Source organism: Myotis lucifugus, unplaced genomic scaffold, assembly GCF_000147115.1.
Source record: "Myotis lucifugus unplaced genomic scaffold, Myoluc2.0 scaffold_60, whole genome shotgun sequence".
Taxonomy (NCBI): domain Eukaryota; kingdom Metazoa; phylum Chordata; class Mammalia; order Chiroptera; family Vespertilionidae; genus Myotis; species Myotis lucifugus.
This window is the reverse complement of record NW_005871108.1, coordinates 5,106,579-5,127,926: the sequence shown is the minus strand read 5'-3', so window position 1 is coordinate 5,127,926 and position 21,348 is coordinate 5,106,579. Positions and strand designations below refer to the sequence as shown.

General features: G+C 44.2%; 1 protein-coding gene across 2 annotated transcripts in view; it reads left to right on the top strand.

Annotated features, from left to right (window-relative positions):
- Positions 1 to 18,329, top strand: part of LOC102436662 (ubiquinol-cytochrome-c reductase complex assembly factor 1) — a 109,635-nt gene extending 91,306 nt beyond the window's left edge. For both annotated transcript variants that reach the window (XM_023754419.1, XM_006089453.3), the window contains 3 exons: positions 6,867 to 6,944; positions 13,818 to 13,931; positions 16,845 to 18,329. In XM_023754419.1, coding sequence (XP_023610187.1) covers positions 6,867 to 6,944; positions 13,818 to 13,931; positions 16,845 to 16,979 — 327 coding nt within the window. In that variant the 3' untranslated portion in view covers positions 16,980 to 18,329. The remainder of the gene's footprint in view (positions 1 to 6,866; positions 6,945 to 13,817; positions 13,932 to 16,844) is intronic.
- Positions 18,330 to 21,348: the final 3,019 nt, after the last annotated feature.

The following is a 21,348-nucleotide window of genomic DNA, read 5'->3' as shown; positions in this document are numbered from 1 at the left end:
CTGGAGTGCCAGGTATGATCATGAGGCACAAGATCATATAAGTGAAAACTATCAAGTCAAATGCGATATATTCTCATTGTTACTACCACCATCATAATTATTATCAGTATGGATTTCAGTGGAGGCCCCCAGAATTGTTTCCTTTAGGACTGCCCATCGGTGCTGTTGTTAAAACAGGGACTCTTTCAAGCCATATTGACCCCATCTGACTAGAGTATTCATGAGACTTGTCATGTGGGATACAATAAAAAACATCAGAAATCAGATATATACTAGCTATCTTCCTCTTATCTATATGGCCTGACATAGAAGAAAATTAAATTGGTGAAATAGTTTGATCTTCCCAGGACCATAATATACCTCATCAGCTTCTTTTCAAGGTGATTGTGGAGGACTTATGGATGTGTTTGACTGCCTTGTCAAGTCAGTAAATGACTGTAATTTTCAAGGACAGCCATCTCTTGATTGGCTTTTTTCCAAGTCCAAGGAAAGGACTCCTGTACTTTGTGACCATTCAGAAATTAAGGCTACTGCATCTGCATTTCTGCCTGCTGACCATGTACCATTTCAGTATACACACATTTACAGATTCACATGTGCACACACATACAGTTAGAGCTAATTTTGTTTGTTGTATTTTTTATCATTGCTAAAAGACCCTTGGTCATAAAGCAAGTGAATGAGTTATTATGCACATATGTGTATTTGGTCTGTCCATGTCCCTTTTCTTTCTTTCTGTTCTCACCTGTTTCTGTGTTCCTCACATAAGAATGCACACTGAGCTAATTTCTAACATTACATTTAAATAGACTGGCTGATGTTCAGTGAATGCACATAGCCTATTGCCATGCAATGACTGTGGCCCATGGTGTTGATACTATACAGCTTTGCTGATGGCATTCCTGGCTACTAGAAAGACTACTAAAACCTGACCTGCAATATTTGCACTGCATTTTAGCCTTATGATAAATTTGATACATTCCTTATGCTTCAGTCAGCAACCCTAGCCACCCTTTATCATTCATTCATCCCAACAAAATCTTATCAGCTTGCTGTTAGCAACTTTGCCTAAGCTAGTAGCCTTAAAGCTTATTCTCACCTTCATGCTCATCATTTCTTTTTCTTTTTAAAATATGTTTTTATGGATTTTAGGGAGAGGGAAAGAGAGAAAAATCTATGAGAGAAAAACATCAATCAGCTGCCTCCTGCATGCCCCCTACTGGGATTGAGCCCGCAACCCGGGCATGTGCCCTGACCAGGAATCGAACAAGTGACCTCCTGGTTCATGGGTTGACACTCAACCACTGAACCACACCAACTGGTCCATCAGTTCTTGTGTTGTTCATACCAACCTTTTTCATTTTCCCCTCCCATACCATAGTTACACTATTTTCCCCCCAGTTTTTCCAGGAGGGGACTTAGCTATACTAGAGATGTCTGATGTATTAATAACTGGCCACTGATGACCCATCTTCTGGCCCATCTCTAGCTACCATTGGAATTTGGATTCTCTGAGTTGTGTTTACCCAAGACCATCTTAGCCCTGCCTCTACAGATAGCCTGAAATGTAGAACACATGAAGGAGCAGCCACATTATTTATGGTGTGTCAGACTGCTATGTATTTTAATCTTGAGCCACTATTTCCTTGCTATATAACCTTACCCTTTCCCAGACCTGTTTCCTTTTCTCTAAAATGGAGATAGTAACAGTATCCATCTCATAGAGTTGTTGGGAAGGATTAAGTGAGCTCATATATACATATAAAGCCCTTAGTGTAGTTCTTGACACATGCTAAATAATGAATTATGGGACCTGTTTCTGGGCTCAAATCACTTTTGTGGCACCTCAGATTGGGGAGAAAGGTGGCTTTGGGGAACATATAATTTGTAAGCTGAGTCTTGAAGGACAAGGAGTTAGCATCCCAGTGAATTAAAAAAGGAGGATTCCCAGCAGCAGTATGCTTAAGAGCTGTAAGAACACCTGACATGTTTGGGAAAGTGCTTATAGTTTACTCTGACTGAAGGATGAGCTAAAAGTGGGAATGCGGGAGGAGGTGAGGCAGGAAAGACGACCAAGAACAGATCACAAAGAACATGGTAGAGCTCTTGGAAGAGTTTAAACTTAATCTTCCATCAGTCCCCCATCCACATAATCTGGTTTCTCTGTTAGCAGTCAAATAACCGTATTTAAGAGCAGCAACAGCAAAAACGGGAAAGAGGGCAGAAAATTGGCCTCAAATGAACTGGCATCTCTTTACAGCTAATATTCCTCCTTGAGAATACTACGTTAATTAAACATGTGCCTTGAAAGATTCATTATTGCTTTAATTTTGCTCCCTGTTGGTTGTCTCATTCATTAATCTGCTGATTAGTAACCCTGAACTCTTGCATCCCCCTCCCTTTTTTGCATTCCCTTTTTAATATACTATGCTATTCCCCCAGGATGTAAACTCCAGGACCCGTCTCTGGCCTGCTCATGTTTGTTTTCTTTGCCCCTTGTGCCTGCCTCTGCTATAACATTTGTAGTATGTGTTAAGTAATCCTTAAGGTAACATTTTTATTATGTCATAAAAAGTGCATGGCAAATATATTATAACTCATGGACTTTGTTTAAAAATGAACGGATAATTTATTGAGTGTGTTACATGAGCCTTGCTCCCCTCCCCATTTCAGCTGAGACTTGCTGCTCATTTAGCATAGCCTCCTATTGAGTGCTCCCACCCTGTGACATGCTGGGAAAGCACACCCATGGTTGGCTAGAAATGACATCATAGTTTATGTACTCAATAAAAATTTAATTAAGTCATTACAGGAATTGCAGTCATCATTTAACCCTCTGATTTCTTCTGTTTAGTTTATTATTAAACATTCAGTAATACCAGTCACCAAATCCTGATGGCTTATAAAATATCTGCATGAATTTTAATAGCTTAAATAAATGGGAAAATATGAGTAAACTGATATAAAAGGAACCTTTTCCTTGTGGTGGTGCTATATATATGGCTTTTTATAAAAAGTAAAGCATTATGAAAAGGATAAGAGTTTAATAAGAAAACGTCCCAATGCTATCTGGGAGGAGTTTCTCCGTCTGTGTATTCATGGACAGGGTGCTCCATATAGGATGATCTGGCAATGGGGACACAGAACCTGCACACCAGCAAACAAGCTTAAATGAGATAATAAAATCCCAACAGAGGTTCACCAGAGTGAATATCCAGCTCCCCTTGGCTGCTGGGCTGGCTAGAAGGGCCCAGTGGGGTGAGTCCAGTAGTTCAGGAAGCTGTTCTCACTTATGCTCACCTGTTGCCTGCATATCATGTGTCTGCACTGATTGAGCTTCCACCCTCTTCCAGGAAGGGCCCTTTTCATGATCTAATCCAGCCTGGGTGATGATATCTGAAAACCATTTCTAGCTGTGGCTGCTTGCCATTTCTCAGTTAGAGGTGAGGGGGAGAGGCAGTTTACAGGACACTGGAGTGAGAATATAGGACAAGGAGGTAGAAGAGCCTTGCTAATAAGGAATTCCACTCCTGCTATCCACTCTTGCTGGGCAGTAGCCAGCCAGAATGCAGGTGCATCCCAAGAGAAGAAAGTGTGTTCATATGTAAATAGACCTTGCTGAAAAGCAGAACTGAGGTTTGCAGATTAATGTGTTGGTGATCTCTGGAAAAGCCCTGCAGACGGTGAAATAGGAAAAGCACTCCAGAAATCAGGTTCCAATTCTGACTCGAACACTAACCTGATGTGTGACCTTGGACAATTATCTTCTTTTTGGGTTTCAGTTTACCATTTTTTCAAAGGGATTGAGCTAGGTGGTTTTTGAGGGCCCTTCCAGCTCAAAGCCTACTGGTTTGATGCCACATATAAACCAGCTCTGTGAGCGTGTTCAGTGAATGTTTACCTCTGAGAGATGCCTGCCTTCGTGTTTGACAACTCCAGCATTTGTTTATCGATCCGGTACTTCTTGCACAATTAGGAGAACAGCTAGTATGGGAGTAGGGAGAGCCCCACAATAGGTATCAACGGGTCTGGGTTTGTAGTCCCATCCTCACATTAACTCTAGCTCTGGCCTATTTCTTGACTCCTTTCACCTCAGCCCATTCTAGAAGATGGTGCAGTAGAAGTTCGGCAGTAAATGTTTATGAAATTTCAGAAACAAATGGGTATCATTGAATAGAACATGTTAGGCGAGGCACTCAGGCCCTTATAAGGATTCAGTCATCAGCATGCCAGTCTTAAATCCTGCTCTGGGCCAGGCTCTGGACTGGGTGATAGGGTTGCTGAGATTAATCAGAGTTCCTTATGACCTCTGAATAGCTCACAGACTAGTGGGAGAGACAGGTACTTAAGCAATTCTAAACCATGTTATGTACCCAGAGGGAGAAGTGTGAACAGAGAGCTCTGGGAACACAAAGATAGATGTTTTATTTGGCCTGGGTTGAAGGTGGGGTGGGAAAGGTCATGGATTGTACTATTTGCTTGCATCCAATTTCACATTTTCCAGTCTTGAGCTTCACAGTTCTCTCTTCCTTTTTGAACATTATTCATAACTATAAAGTATTGGAACTGATTTTAGTTTTATACAAACAAACCGAAGGTATTACTCATAATTCCTTGAAGTTGCAGAGCACTTCACAACTTACTAAGGCTTTCAGCATACATTGTTGCATTAGTGAATGAATACATGCTAATTCGTTTGCTCTTCACACCAGCATCTGTATGTAGGACATTTAAAAGACAAGGAAATACTCAGAAGTTACTTGACTTACCCAAGATCACATCCTATGTACATAGCAGAATTATGACTTGAACTCGGGTTTTATGACTAAATCCTTCACTACTCTTTTCTGCCCTCTTCAGAGACCAGTTATAAACCACAGGATTAAATCACTCAGTCTTGAATTTATGATCCAAAGTAAAATTATCCTCCTGAAGGCAGTAACCTGATGGAACGTAAGGCACATAGATTTTGGAATCAGACTGACCTGGATGCTAATCTCAGCTTTGTCACTAATTTGCTGTGGGACCTAGGGCAAGTCACTTCACCTGTCTGAGTCTCAGTTTTCTGTGTCTATACAAACATGACTATAGCACATCTACCTCTCTGAGTTCCCATGACGATTAGAGGAGATGATGTCCATAAAGCACCTGGTCCTTAACCAGTATTCAGTAAATGGAAAAGAGGATAGTGAGCATGGTCATTGTCAGGGTTGTTAAGCACAAATCTTACTCTCCATATAAAGCTCCAAATAACCTGTCAGCTTAAATAATTAACAAGTCCTTACTACATATTACAAATTACACTCGACTTCCTGCTGGGATTCCAGAGAGGAATGAAAGCTGGATCCTGCCCTTGAGCATATTTCTGGAGGTTTGGAGGTCAAAGTTTTGCCCTATTGAAGATATTCAGTGAACTGCGCTCTAGGCTCTGAAGGCCCTCCTGGCCATTCTCTGAAAGGAATCCTACCAGGGTCTCAGTGGTCTCACTGGAATTGCATTTCTAGAATATTCTCTTAACATTAACAGTCTTACTACTTCAGCCCATCTTATTTTCTCCTCCTGTCCATGGCCTCAGAGTCCCTTCTTTCTCCTCAGCATCTCATAGTCCTGCCTCTTTCCTTCCTGTTCCCTCATCTGTCACTTCCTTCTTTTGTCCTTTTACCACAACAAGCTCTTTTGAGTGGTCCTTAAGACATTTCCTAATCTGGACCCAACAGATCTTACCAGTGTTCCTGCTCGTTTACCCCTCTTGGGACTCCCTAAATTTTTTACATGCCTTTCCACCTTTGCACACCTTATTCCCTCTGTCTAGAATGTTATCTCTTCTCCCCCTTACTCTCTTCTGTCACATTCCTCCTCTGAGGTCCACTGGAGTGTGGAGAGAACTCTTTCCCAGTCCCCCAAGCAGAGATCATTTGTACCAAAATTCATTTATGGCTCACCACGTTTGGAATAGAATTTGAGACAACACGTTGCAAGTAATTATAGTTGATCCTTGAACAACCTGATATTGAACCCCTGCACAGTTGAAAATCCATGTATAACTTTTGACTCCCCCAAAACTACCCTCAGTATCCATGGGGGATTGGTTCCAGTACCCTCTGTGGATACCAAAATCCGTGGTCCTCTATGTAAAGTGATATAGATCTCCCGGCCATGGTGGCTCAGTGGTTGAGCATCTGCCTATGAACCAGGAGGTCACAATTCGATTCCTGGTCAGGGCACATGCCCAGGTTACGGGCTCTATCTCCACTGTGGGGTATGCAGGAGGTAGCCAATCAGTGATTCTCTCTCATCATTGATATTTCTATCTCTCTCACCCTCTCCCTTCCTCTCCAAAATCAATTAAAAATATATTTAAAAAATAGATAGATAGATAGATAGATAGATAGATAAAGTAGTATAGATCAATATATACAGTTGGCCCTCCTAATCCATGGACTCCCAACTGTGGATGGAAAACAGTACAGGCACTTATTGAGGAAAAAATCCATGTATAAGTGGACCCACACAGTTCATACCCATGTTGTTCAAGGGTCAACTGTCATTTTTACATGTCTGTTTTCTAATACTAGACTATGCTCCTCCAGTGAAGAAACTGTTTCTTCTATTTTGTGTTCAGTTGGGGCTCAGTTCATTAAACCAAGTTACTGCTTTGTGTAATTTGGCATTGAAACCTTAAAAGAAGCTGTCAAGCTGGGGAGAATCCTTGACAGATCAGGGAAATGGGGTGAACTGGCATTTTGGCCAGTTAGGGGCCCTCTCTCTTTGTCTTAAGAGTGTATGACAGTTAAAAGCCAAAGATCCTACTTTTTAGTTTGTTCCTTTCTTTCATACTTTTGTTCTTGCAATTTTGTTTCTTGTAGGTTAATCCCTATATCCTGAAGAAGAACATGATGCTTATGACAAATAATTTCTATGCAGCAATCTTGGGATATGATGAGGTAAGATCATTGCAAAGCCTTAGGCAGAACAGTGGCCTTCCCCAACAGAGGCTTGTGATGAGAGCCTCCGAGCAAAGCTTCAGGGGTTGTCACTGCCTGCCATCATGGCTTAGTATTTATTTGCTCATCTTCACTGGCAACTGTGTGCCCTAGTTTGCCTGTGCTTGGGGAAGAGAACACCATATAATATGGGCAGATCATTCAACTAGTCAGCATTTATTGAGTCCCTGTAGGGAACTGGATGGAGGGACAAAGGCAAATCAGTCACTTCTCAGCCCCAGGTGCCCCCAGAGAGAGGAAGACATACACATATAAACAGTACCATCTGCCAGACAAATAGCACACTTTTTTGTCTTTAATTATAAAAGCAATACATACTCATTTTAAAAATTAATGAAACTGTACATAAGTGTTTGAAGTAGAAAATAAAAGGCCCCTGTCCTGTCCTGCCCACTTCCTTGCCCCAGAGGAAACTTTGTTAATAGTCTGTTGGGTGTTCTTCCAGACCTTATCTGGGCATACACAGCACCATATATTTATTTTCTTTATGTAAGTACACACTATACACATGTTCTGCAACTTGCTTTTTTCATTGAACACTATATCTTGGGGATTCTTCCACATCAGAACATTTAGATATATCTCTTTTGTTTGTTTTAATCTTCACCCGAGGATATCTCATTTTTTATTATAAAATATACATAGCATAAAAATTTAATTATTTTAAAATGTACATTTTAGTCATATTAAGTACATTTACATTTTTTAGTAACATCACCACCATCCAACTCCAGAACTTTTTCCATCTACCCAAACTGAAACTCTGTGCTCATGAAACACTGTTCTCCCATTCTCCCCTCCCCCAGTCCCTGGTAACCACTGTTCTGCTTTCTCTCTCTATAATGCTGACTATTCTAAATGCCTTATATAAGTGGAATCATACAGTTTTTGTCCTTGGTGTCTGGCTTATTTCACTTAGCATAATGTCTTCAAGGTTCATCCATGTTGTAGCATCTGTCTCATCTTTTCCCCCCTGTTATTATGGAAATTTCAAACATAAGAAAGTTAAAAGAATGGTGTAATGAATACCTGTGTGCACATCACCAGGATTCATCATATCTCATCTATTTTAATAAACCATGTGCTTTTATTATTTTATGCTCATTTTGTGGTTACCTCCAGATTTAATGTAAACATCACCCCTCCTGGGAAATGGTCCCAGAACTTCCCCAGGCTCAGCCATTCTGCCCTCCCTGGACTCCACAGCCCTTACTACATTAATATTAACTGTCATCCTGGATGGAGATTTCTTCTGGGTAGTGGCAGTATCTGCTGTGTTTGTGTTTCTATTGGCTAGCATGGTGCTTGGCACAGGGTAGGTGAGGAGTAAGGAAGGGAGGAAATACATAAAAGGATGAAAGTAAGAAACTAGAGTTCAGAGTGGAGGAAATGTTATCAGCCTAAAGATAATAATTAAAGCCAGGAGAGAAGCTTACAAAAAATTAAGTAAATGACTTGTATAGGGTCATAGGACTAGTTAAGATGGAGGTTTTCTGATTCTCAATCCACCAGATAGCCAATTATAAGAGCAATTTAGATTGCATACCCCACACACCATTAATTTAGCATGAGCTTTCTGGGAATGAGATGGGAGTTGAGAAACATTCTTGAATCTACACATTAGTTGTTAAATCAGATACATTCTTATTTCAGAGATCTTACAGTGTATAAAAGAATGAAGCTTAGAATTGAAAAAATATAGCCCTAGCCGGTTTGACGTAGGGGATAGAGCATTGGCCTACAGACTGTAGGGTCGCAGGTTCAATTCTAGTCAAGGGCATGTACCTCGGTTGCAGGCTCAATTCCTGGCCCCGGTCAGGGCGCTTATGGGAGGCAGTCAATCAATGTGTCTCTACATCAATCTTGTTCTTTCTCTGTCTCTCCCCCTCCTTTCCACTCTCTCTAAAAATCAATGGGAAAATGTCCTTGGGTAAGGATTAACCAAAAAAGGATTGAAGAAATCGAATTCTTTCTATTGGCGTTTGTTTGAAGTCTTTATAGCAGGTGGCTCAGTTGATTTCTTTCACCAATATTAACAAATATATTCTGAATTGCATCTCTTCTCTGTCCCCTAACCTAGGCCATCCTAGAAGAGTCATCTTACAAACATGCCTGGTCGCAAGAGTTACCTGGGGTGCTTTTTGAATTTGATTCTTGAGCACCTCTTTGAAGATTCCAGTTCAATTGAAGTGGGGCCTGGTATTTCAACAAGTACCCCAGGTGACTTTTAAAAGTGGGAATGTTTGGGAAATATACTAATTACCTGGGACACTTTTTAGAAATACCAATATTTAGGCCCTATCCCCCTTAAGTTCTGATTTAACTGTTGTAGGTTGGCATTTATAGTTATAAAAGTTCCCTAAGTGATTTTAATATGCAATTCTAGAACAGTCTTTCTTAAATTTTAATGTGCATGTGAATCACCTGAAGACCTAGGTAAAATTCAGATTCTGCAAGTCTAGAGTGAGGCCTGAGATTCTGCATTGCTAACAAGCTGCAAGCAGTATGGTGCAGCAGTGGCAACCCGGGCATGTGCCACACCAGCTGGGCCCCATGTGGCTATTTTGATTTAAATTAATTAAAATAAAATTAAGACCAGCTGGTGTGGTTCAGTGGTTGAGCGTCAACCTATGAACCAGGAGATCACGGTTTGATTCCTAATCAGTGCCAGGTTGTGGGCTCCACCCCCAGTAGTGGGGGCGTGCAAGAGGCAGCTGATCAATGATTCTCTCTCATCATTGATGTTTCTATCTCTCTCTCCCTCTCCCTTCCTCTCTCTGAAATAAAAAAACAAAAACAAAAACGTGCTTTAAAAAATTAATTAATTAAATTAAAATTTCAGTTCCTCAGTTGCACTAGTTATATTTCAGGTGCAGCAGTAGAGCATTTCCATCATCACAGAAATCTCAGTGGACAGTGTTGTACTACAGCACCTTTCCCTAGACCAGTGGTTCTCAACCTGTGGGTCGCGATCCCTTTGGCGGTCGAACGACCCTTTCACAGGGGTCGCCTAAATACATCCTGCATATCAGATATTTACATTACGATTCATAACAGTAGCAACATTACAGTTATGAAGTAGCAACGAAAATAATTTTATGGTGTGTCACAACATGAGGAACTGTATTTAAAGGGCCAGAAGGTTGAGAACCACTGCCCTAGACTCTTGCTGGGATTGTGCCCCACCCTGGATACTTTCAGAACCTTCTTGTTTGCTACTATGTTAGGTTCAAGGAACTTCAGGCCTTTTGTAAACCATCCTCATTATGACATATCCTGTCTACATTTATCTCTCATTTCCTGCTGATGTGTAGCTTTCCCAAGTGAGGCCATTTGCCTCGCTGCCCCACAGACATGCTGTGCCTGATTGAGGCTCTTCTGGACAACCAGGAAAAGTACCCTAATCCATGGTTTAGAGGGTAGTAGCTCAGTCTGTCAGCTTTGCCCCTGTGGGCCCGGTTCAAGGCCTGGCACCTTGTAGGCAACTCCCTCCATAAATGTTTAGTAAACTAAAACTATCCTCTCTTGCTTAGAATGTCCTGTAGTTCTCCAAATATTCTCCATTCCTAAAGGCCCCTTTCTCCACAAAGCTTTCCCTGACTTCTCTAGATCTCTGTCTCTTACTGTGAACTTCACTATCCATCCATCAATTTAACAGGTATTTATTTATGCCTACCATGTGTTCCACTGGGAATATATTGGTGAATAAAACAAACATAGTCTGGTTCTTTCCCACTTAGTTTGCTGCCTATCTCCCCATTACCAAAGAGGAGATAGGCAGTAGAATAGAGTGCAGTGATAGAGAACAACAGGGGGAATGCACTTGGTGTGGGGAGGTCTCTGAAGAGTTGTCATAGAAGCTAAGACTCAAGAATGGGAGCCAGCCATGAACAGAGTATACCGCAGGGTCTCCCTATACAGATTAGCATTTGCTTATTCTCCAGGATTTAAGCCTATTTTGATGTGCACTAGCTTTGTTCCTTCAACTAGATTGCAAGCTGCCTGTGAGCAAGACCGTATTGCTGTGATTCTGTGTTCCTGGCATCAAGCTAAGCACATCATGGTGTCAAATCAGTCTTCATTGAGTGAGACTCTGCTACTCTAAACCCTTAGTTATCACCAGAGCCCTCTAGAGCAGTGGTTCTCAACCTTCCTAATGCCGCGACCCTTTAATACAGTTCCTCATGTTGTGGTGACCCCCAACCATAAAATTATTTTCATTGCTACTTCATAACTGTAATTTTGCTACTGTTATGAATCCTAATGTAAATATCTGATATGCAGGATGTATTTTCATTGTTACAAAGTGAACATAATTAAAGCATAGTGATTAATCCCAAAAACAATATGTAATTATATATGTGTTTTCCGATGGTCTTAGGCGACCCCTGTGAAAGGGTCGTTCGACCCCCAAAGGGGTCGCAACCCACAGGTTGAGAACCGCTGCTCTAGAGCCAGAGAGTCCCTTTTGGCTTCTTCTCAGTTAGTCTAGACCTAGGTATCTTTATTTCCTGAAGGATGCTTTTTATTTTTATTTTTATTTTTTTTGCATCGTAGGGAAAACAGGTAGGTGCCCTAGTAGATTGTGAGAGAATTGCTATGCAACCTAATATTTGGTTCCAAGGCACCCTTTTTTCCTGCTTCCTTGGTTTGAAATTTATACTCTCTCAGACCTGTCTCCAATTTGTTTTCACTGTCTTACTAGCAGCATGGTGGAAAGAGGGCTGAAGCTGGGTTCATAGATTTAGTTAACCATTTTTCTTGCACTTCCACTCTGTTCCAGGTATTGCATCCTAACTAGAGCTAGTCAGGCACCATCCCCTGGCCTCACCAGTGCATTCTGGTCCTAGTTCTACATTCAGTTAGCTAGATGACCTCCAAGCCTCGGGTACTTTTCTTTCAAATGAGGATAATAATATCTGTTCTTCTTGGCACCCATAGTCATTAGGAGCCAGGTGTGAAGGAACTCTGACAGTCTGGAATAGTCAGGCTGTTATCACTGTTAATGTGAGTCCTGAGTCATCCTTTTCCTTCTGACAATCAGGAACTGATTATGGGTTTGCCCCTTCCCAGCCATTCACCCACCACCAAGGTTGCCTGTTTGCAGCAGGCCATGGCTTTGGCTGTCCTGTGCTCTGTGCTCATTCTCGAAGTCCTCATAACACCCGCTCGCACTCCTGTTCCTTCCTATGTAGCACATGTGGGTGGCTGCCAGCAGCACTCCAGCATGTGCCCAGGGCGCTTCAGACACAGGCAGTCTGTTGTGTTAGCAAATAGCTAGGAAAACGGTGATGTGCCTGAGCTAGTCTTTGGCTCCTGTCCCATCTACCGGAAGAAGCTGGTTTTCCTGCCTCGGCCATTGTGCCAGGATAGTCTCTTAAGTGGTGGAATTGCAGGCGTGTTTCGCAGGGACATTTGGAACAGGTGGACTATTTTTCCACCAAACTGTCATACTGGGCATGGCTTTTCCTGGCAGCAGACCTGAAGCCAGACCTCATGTACTGCAGTGCCCCAGAGGCCAGCCCACAACATGTCAAATAAATGGTCCTGGGTCTTTGTGTAATGATTTAACACTTACAGGGTCTTTCATGGCCATTATCTCTTAATTCTCGCAATAACTTTGTGGGATAGGCATTATGCTTGTTTAGCCAATGAGAAACTGAGGCTCAGGAAGAGCTAGTAGCTTTTCAGAGGCCATGCAGACATCAAGTGACAGAGCCCCCATTTGAAGTCAGATGGTCTGATCTCCAGATCCCACTGTTGTTTCAACTATTATCAACAGCTGCCTGCCAAAGCAAGCTCCTAATCTTTGTAAGTGATATATTACACTCAACAAAACATCTTTATGTTATATTTTATTTATAATTCAAGGATGCTGTGAGAAGGGCACGTATTTTCATCTCTGTTTTATAGATGAGAAGGCTGGGACTCAGGTTTAGTGAACTTCCCACCATGTCTGAGCTTGGCAATGGCAGAGCTAGGACTTGATCCAGCCTTCTAACTCCCAGTCAGCACTTTGTCTGGTTCCATACACTAGCTTGGCACCTGGACAGAAAACTTCTCAGGGCCTTTCCCTTCAGTTGCCCTTATCACAGGAGGTAAGACCCTCCCCTGTCCTCCCTCAGAGGTCCAAGCTGTACTAGTAAAATGGCCCTAGTTCATGGCCCAGCTGCTGATTAGCCTCTGTGATATTTGGACTTCCCAACTGTGCTGGGAGAGACAATGTTAGGCACACATACACACAGGCTCTGAGCATTCCCTCTGTGAACCATGGGAATCTTGCTGAACAGCCTGTTCCTCTACTTAGAGAGGATGGGCCAGCCATGGCCAGGCTAGAGCTGGGTAACATTGAGGCCAGGATGCCTAGTTTCCATCCCCAAATTACCAGCTGCCTTGCAGATATATGCCCTTGGACCAGGAGAGAAGGTACAGTCCACACCCATCTCTGTTCCTGGGAAAAAAATATATTCTTCCATTATTTCAAGCCCATACATTGTGGACAGCAGTGGGACCACTGCTGAGTAGAGGGAGCTGTGGCCTGGGAGGGTCAACCAGACATGAGCCCCATCTCTGCCAGTTGCTCAGCCCCTCTGGTCTCCATGTTCCTCCTCTGTATAAAATGAAGAATTTGGACCAGATACTCTCTGAAAACCTCTTCCAGCCGTACCATGTAGCTTCCCTGTTTCTCATAGTGTCTGTAATGTCCTTCTGAGCCAATTCTATGGCTATTAGCGTGTTCTCAATATCCCCAGCTTTTGTATCATGGCTCTTCCATACTCCTCAGAAGACCAACTGTGGTACTCTGTGTTCCAGGGGATCCTTTCAGATGATCATGGGCTGGCTGCTGCCCTATGGAGAACCTTCTTCAACCAGAAATGTGAAGACCCCCGACAGCTTGAACTATTGGTGGAATATGTGAGGAAACAGGTGAGTAACCCTTCCCCTCCCCTCCAGAGTCTCATGGAAAGCAGGTCCTTCCTGAGGTCTGTCAGTGCTGGGCTGCCAGAGGATCATGAGAGGCTGAGTTCCCAGACGCTACTCTGAGGGAATACTGATCAAATCATGTCAGCAGTGGGCACCGAAGAAGAGCACTTTCTGTGTATCCACCATAAGCTAGGCCACAGGTCATGGAATGGGAATAGGAGAACAGGCACCTGCTTTCAGGAACTTTTATTCATTCATGGCACATTTGATTGCCTTCTGCATGCCAAGTGGTGTGCTATATCCTGGGACACATAGTCCTATAAGGTATGGGCATGGGGTACAATGCAGCCACCCACTGTAGCACCATTTCTGTACCTACTTTGAGCCCCAGGATTTATGTTTCCTGCTCCTGATTTCTAACAGGACTGAGCTCAAGGGAGCATTCCACAGACATCCCTCAAGCTTCTTCCCACTATGCATAGTCAAGTAGGGTCCCCCCACCCCCTCATTCCTCACTTCTCTAGCTCTCCAGGGCTTCCTGAAACCCAAGGATCTAGGAGAAATCTCCAGAGCGAGGACTACTTAATTGATTTTTCTCAGGCCCATGGAGAATTCACTCCTTGATCCTATGCCCCCCATCTTGTATTGATGGGAAACCCCTACTTTATGGATGAGTGAGCTGAGTGGCAGGGAAGAGGAACATAGATGCTTTTCTAGGGTCTCCCAGTGAGTCAGCCTGCACAGCTGGCCTAGAACCCTAAGCTGGGTGATTCATGTAGTCACTAGAGGCCTCAGCTGCTCCAGACAGCTCATCAGCTCAGGCTGTCCCATGAGTCACATCTTTGCTTCATGGGCCTGGCCCCTGGAGCTGAAAGGGCCTCACCCCACAGTTATTCTCTTATTCACCTGTGTCTATGGCCTTCAAGCCTCCAACAGCCAGAAAATGGAAGGCCAGACCCCAGCTCTTGAGAAGAAGACGGCAACAGGACCATCTTGTTGATTGCTGGGAAAGCCACATACTGGGGCTTTTCAGACCCAAAGTGTAGAGAACCCCCGAAGCTAGGACTTCTGTTTGACAGTTCTTCACATCTGCCAGCACCAGAGAGAAGGCATTATGGCCAGAGGGCCCCACCCACAGAGAATTCTGAGACTCCTACTGTTCACTAGGCTCACCCTCAGCCAGCAGTAGCAATTGGCAAAGCAAATGCTATGTTTTCTGAGAGACCAGCCCAACTTTTCCATCTGCTGTGGTGGGCCTGTGCCAGGGGGCATGACAAAGAGGTAGCTGAGGGTCCTAAAGGAAGGGACTGCCCCACCAATGCCCTATAAGAAGTCCCATATTGCCCCAAGGAGAGGCCGGCAATTGGAAAACAGTGATGAGGCTGTTAGGGAAGCATAGAGCTTTGACAGGGACCCAGTTCTGTGAGCAACTGTTTTGAGCACCTTCTGTGCCAGGCACTCTATTCAGAAAGCAGAGATTACTGAATCCTAGCCCTGCCCTTAAGGAGCCAGCTCCTGGTTTGGTGAGGAAGCCAGTCAGGCACAAGGCTAACCCTGGAATAAGTCCGTCTGTGATGTGATACAGTAGGAACAAAGTGCTGTGGAAGGCCAAAGAAAGGAAAGACAAAGTCTGACCCAGGGAACAAGGGACCAGGAAGCTGGGGCCTGGGCAGATTCTAGTACCGCACAGGATGCTAGTTGGTGTGGTAGGTGGTCCCAAGCCCCAGTCGGGTTATGTTGAGATTTTCATCCCAGGAGGAGGGCAGAGTGGGGGCCCTAAGGACAAAAATGGAGTAGTTGGAAAGAGGAGTGGATTTTAGGGAAGATAATGGGTCAGTTGATCTTTTTGCCCCGGAGGACAGCAGGATATGTGGAATCTAGACCTGAGGTAATGGGAGAGACCGGGGTTCTGTTCAAAGGCCAGCAGCCTGAAGATGAAACAACAGAAGTGAAGGAATTATTGAAAGGGGGAGGTGATCTGAGGCATAAGATGAGGCCTCTGGACTCCTGCCCCTCCCATTATCCCCCAGATGTCTTCTTACTCCAAAATGGAGTCTCATCTTCCTAAATCTAGTGCTGACTCCTGTTCTGATCCTGCTCTCACCCTAGATCTTGCCCGGCCATTTGAAAGCATTTCTTTTTCTTCTGCTCTCCTTATTAGCAGCCACTGGGGAATGTTTCCAGAGATTGCCCTTATCTCCTGAGATTTAGTCACTCACTAGATGACCTGCTTCCTGCAGAACTGCCTGACCATATCTCCCCTGCAGCTGTTCCAATTCTCCATCTCAGGTGTCCCCTCTCCACAGAGCTGGTCAGGGGATAACTCCCCAGCCATCCTAGAGGGACGAAGCTGGGGCCCACTGACCAGAGTCAGGGCCCACTAGAGGACAGCAGAGACAAAAAGTCCCAGGGACTAGTAATGTTCTATCATTTAATCTTGTCATAAGTCCTGTGAGGTACATGTTACTATCCCCTTTCTCAGACCTGTCTCAGACAAGGGAACTTAAGTCTCAGAGAAGGGAATTGACTCACCTGGGTACCATTCATTGCTACTCTGAATGGACACACACACACGTGCACACACCCCTACCTCAAGGACATACCTCCCCCTGATACATCCTCCCTAGAAAGTTCTTTCAGTCCAGAAAGTCAGGGTTTGTGTGTCTGTGTGTCTGTTTGGAGGCATGAGGGAATTCCCTAAAGCCTCCCAGTGAGTTTTCCCCGTGACTTGTTTCTCCAAACCTCCTAAGTGAAATAATTTGGGAGATCAGAGGCTGCCCGTGGCCTGAGAGCTGGGATGGTCAGAAGTTCCCTCATGCCCCTCCTTTGCTCTCCTTTGGAAGGCTGGTTCCTTACGCCATCTCACATCTGTTCTGCCCTGTCCCTTTCCTCTATGTGCTGCTCTCCCCGTTGCAGATTCAGTACCTGGACTCCATGAATGGTGAGGATCTGCTTCTAACCGGGGAGGTGAGCTGGCGCCCTCTAGTGGAGAAGAATCCTCAGAGCGTCCTGAAGCCCCATTCCCCAATTTATAATGACGAGGGTCTTTGATGAGCTGGTCCCTCTGAGCAGCTGGCCCGCTGGTGTTGAAGAACCACCAGAGAAGAAGTGCCCAGGACCCTGCAGAAAGTGGCCTGGACTGACCTATGAACAGCATCTGTCAACTACCTGGCCCCATTTGTGTTGATTTTCCTCTTAGTGTACCCAGGAATCTGATCTGGTCGGGGTTAGTAATGGGAGAAGCTCTTTTGGGGTGTTCTCTCCCTCATGAGAAGCCCTGAGCAAGAGCTCCCCAGCAAACATTCTCTAAGTCCCCTCTAGCAACCTTGTGATGGACAGCTTTTCCCAAAGGCCGCAGAAGGGATGGGGGTACATTAGAAAGAGGACACCCCACCAAGGGCCCACTGTGGCCCAGGAGCAGTTTGTAATGCTGCTGAGTCAAGACGGGTAATCATGCTCTGTCCGCTGGCTTTGAGCTGTGGGGTTGAGTTGGCCATTAAAAGAATCAGATTTAACTCTCCCATGATTCTTCTTTAATCCAGGGTCTTTTAGAAACTTACCTGAGGTGGCAGATGCTATAAGCCGAGGAGTACCCCCCAGCTCAGAGACACGGGCAGGGAGAGGGTCAGGAGGGTCCCTGCTGCTGCTTTTGCCTCCAATTCATGGAGATGTCACTGTTCTGGCCCGTCCATGGCTTCCAGGCCCTGTCCTCTGGGGCCCCAAAGGCCTCTGATGACCAAGTGCTTGTCATATCCCAAGTCATATGGAAAGAGGCCTCAAGAACAGTGAACCAGGTGAGGAACATGCTGTCTTTCCTCTCTCGGTTCCCCCCTCGGTTCCCCCTTATATGAGATGTTGAGGAGGAGAAGAAAACATTCTTCCTGGCTTTGCTGTACCATCACAGGGCCCAGCCCTGTGCCCAGCTTCCTATGCCCTTCCCAACTTCTGAGCCTGTGCCGTCGAGCCAGCTGGGCCTGGGCACTTGAGGACCAGTCCCCTCCTCCCTCTGAGTGTGGGTCATCTCTTGGGGGATTTTCTTTAAATTGAAGAAAGGGGGCGTGGAACCATATTGCCCCTCCCCCATCAAACTTCCTTCATTTAACTTGCTATAAAATGAGTCACATAAAGAAACTCTATATGGATGAGGTATATCCCACTTCTGTGAAAACATTACAAATCAAGCCGCCTTCTCTGAGTTTATTTAAGATGCTTTTGTTGTGAACGGAGCTCCAGAGTGAAGCCTCCTCTGTGTGTGTGAGATAATAACACCTTGTAACTCATTACAGCTGGGCACTATTTACATAAACCAGAGCTGAGCCAGGCAGGAATTTGCTGATTAATTTATTTTTAATGGAGTGAAGTATACCATGCACCAAAATAAACTTTACTGTGTGTACCTAACTGCTCCTGGAATGGATGGAAAAATTAATGGAACAGATTTTGGCTCCCAACTCTACACATTAATTCATATATAAAAGTTATTTGAGCCTTAACCCATTTGCTGCCCACAGCAGCTCCGCAGCCACAGATCCCAGTTCAGCTACCGGGTTTGCTTTAGAATCAAGGAATCTCTGATTTGGAAGGAACTTTAAAGGTCCTTTAGTCCAACCCTGGTCCAGAACCTGACTCCCTTTCTCAACATCTCAGTTGGCCCATGTTCATACAGGCCCTACATGAATACCTCCCGCAGATGGTCCTCGTCTTGGAGTCAGGTCCTGCCTTCATGAGTAATTGTCAAACACTGCACGCAACTTGTACGATACTGCGTCTCAAAAGGTCAAGTCACTTTCTGGCCATCAGCATCTTTCACTGACTACATACCCCTCCCCTTCAAGATAAAATCCAAGTTCCCCGGAGGATATAAGGTTCTTCTTAGTTTGACCTTTGTTTGTTTTTGTGAATCTCTAACCAGTTTCTTCCCTGAACAAACTGAACCCCTTGGGGTTACCAGAAGAGACCATCCTGTGTGTTTCCTCTACCTGGATCCTCTCCCTCCCTCTTCTGACCAAAGAAATTTCATGTGCCTTCAAAGACCCCCTTCTCCTGTCCACTTCGGGCAGTATCCTCCAGTGAAACTACTTTTTACATCCCTCCCCCTATCCTGCCCTGTGAGCACTGTTTTGGGTCAGTTACCTTTGTTTTTCCAGTCCCAACAGAGTGCCTGCCTCCCAGCAGGCATCAGTGTAAGCTTTGACAAATGAAAGAAGGAATGAGTGACTAACTCATCAATCATTAGCAGCACAAGCCCCCTCAAAAGCCCCTTTTTTCTCAGACTATCCTACAGTTCAGCTTACTTTAACAATCAGTATAGCTAAGTGTTTTTCTATTGTATAGTGTTATTATACAAAACAAGTGAAGGTCTTGATTTCTTGTCCTCTAGGAATAATTTTGTCATTTATTTGTGCTCTGTATACTTCCAGAAAGGATCACAGCAAATCAAGAGACACAGTTATAATAAAACTGCAAAACAATTAAAACAAAGTTTAAAAGATATGATGCAAGTATTGGGAGGGAAGAGAAGGAAAATAATCATTTTAGAAAACCTCAGCTGCTAATAACCAACTTTCATATGACTTTTTGGGTAATTTGTGAAGTGTTTTTAACATATCATCTCACAGCAGTTCTAAAAATAGATATTATCCTCATCGTCTTATCCCCTTGACACAAGTGAGGGGACTAAGGCTCACAGAGGCCTGTAGGGTCATCTAGGGTAAGAAGGGGCCAAGAGTGCCCCAGCCCACATCTTCCAACCCTAGGGCCCTTACTCTCTCCCTGCTCACACTGCCTCCTGCAGGTCAGCGAGGAAATCTGCAATTGAGTATAAAATGTTGCTCTGGAGCTTCCTGGCTGCCAAAGGCAGAAACTGGAAAGCCTTAAGATTATGTAGTTTCCATTGCCACATAAAAGGAAGTGTACTTATTCATCAGAAGAAACAGCCTGGCCGGTGTGGCTCAGAGGTTGAGTGTTGAGCTATGAACCAGGAGGCACAGCATATGCCTGGGTTGTGGGCTTGATCTCCAGTAGGGGGCCTGCTGATCAATGATTCTCTCTCATCATTGATGTTTCTATCTCCCTCTCCCTTCTCTGAAATCAATAAAATATATTTAAAAAGTAGAAACAAATGTTTCTCTGAAATCAATAAAAATATTATAAATATATATAAAAATGTTTCTCTGAAATCAATAAAAATATGTATAAAAAAAGAAGAAACAAATATTTCCCTTACTGAGAAGAATGTCTTTAGCGGTTGTAAATGAGAAATACAGAACAATGTAGTGAATAAGATTTTATTTTGTCTGAAATTTAAAAAATCATAAATGCTATTTTATACATGAAGTTAAGATTAAAACCCAGGCTGTAATTCAGCCAATACATTCTGCATTTCTGTTCGGTGCCAGACACTGCTTGGTATTTTCTATTGTTATCTTATTTAATCCTCAGTGGCAGTTCTGTGAGGTAAGTGTTATTAAGCTCATGTTACTGCTAAGCGAAGCTCCGGGAGGCCCAAATCTGTCCTGCACGCAGACCGGGATGGTCCTGACACCCACGTCCAGTGCTTCAATGCTAGAAAAGGAGTACTAGAGGGAGGAAGGGTCAGTTGTACTACAATTAAAAAAGTAAAAGGAAACCTAAAGCAACATTCCAGCCACGTGTGTGGACACATAGACATGCTAACAGGAAAAATCAACAGGGGGTTAGAAACCAGAAATGCTTTGAAGAGAATCAGGACACACGGATGGGTAAGGTTTAGATAAGTGACAAGAAAAACTGGAAGTGAGGAGCTTCCCATGGAAGGCACAGAACTTAAGTGGGCCTTGAACTCAAGTGGACCAACTAAGTTGGTTGCTAAGGGAAGAAAAGGTTGCAAAGATCCGAGTGGGGCCACGGATGGGGGTAATCTGGGTTATGCTGCATCTGACAGGCAACAGGGAACCACCTGTGTTCTTGGAAAGGCCTGGCCTGATGGGAGCAAAGATGCAGAGCAGCGCACAGGGTGGCTTGGTGCAGTCCCAGTGGGATTCCAGGCATCTAGGCTTGAGGGCCTGGGAGTGACTAGGGATTCAAAAGGAAGTTCAAACCCCAGAGGGAAAAACCACAGAGCTCTCCTGGAAGCTGGGAGATGGCGATGTCAGGCAGATGAGGGGTGCTTGAAAAGAATCCTCTTTTTGTGGTTTTATTTTCCCCCAAGTGCTAATTAAAGTGCCCTATGAGATAGGTCAGGGACTGTTGCCCCCACCATGCCAGAGGGGACCTGGGCCACTGAGGAGAAACCACTTACTGGTGCCAGGTGACCCTGTAGCAAGCTGGACAGTCATGTATTCTGAGCCCAACCCCATTGCTTTTGGTGCACTTCATTGCATCTGCATAGGAGCGTGTCTAGTGGGAGACGAGCCAACAGAGATCCCCAGGGAGGGCAGGA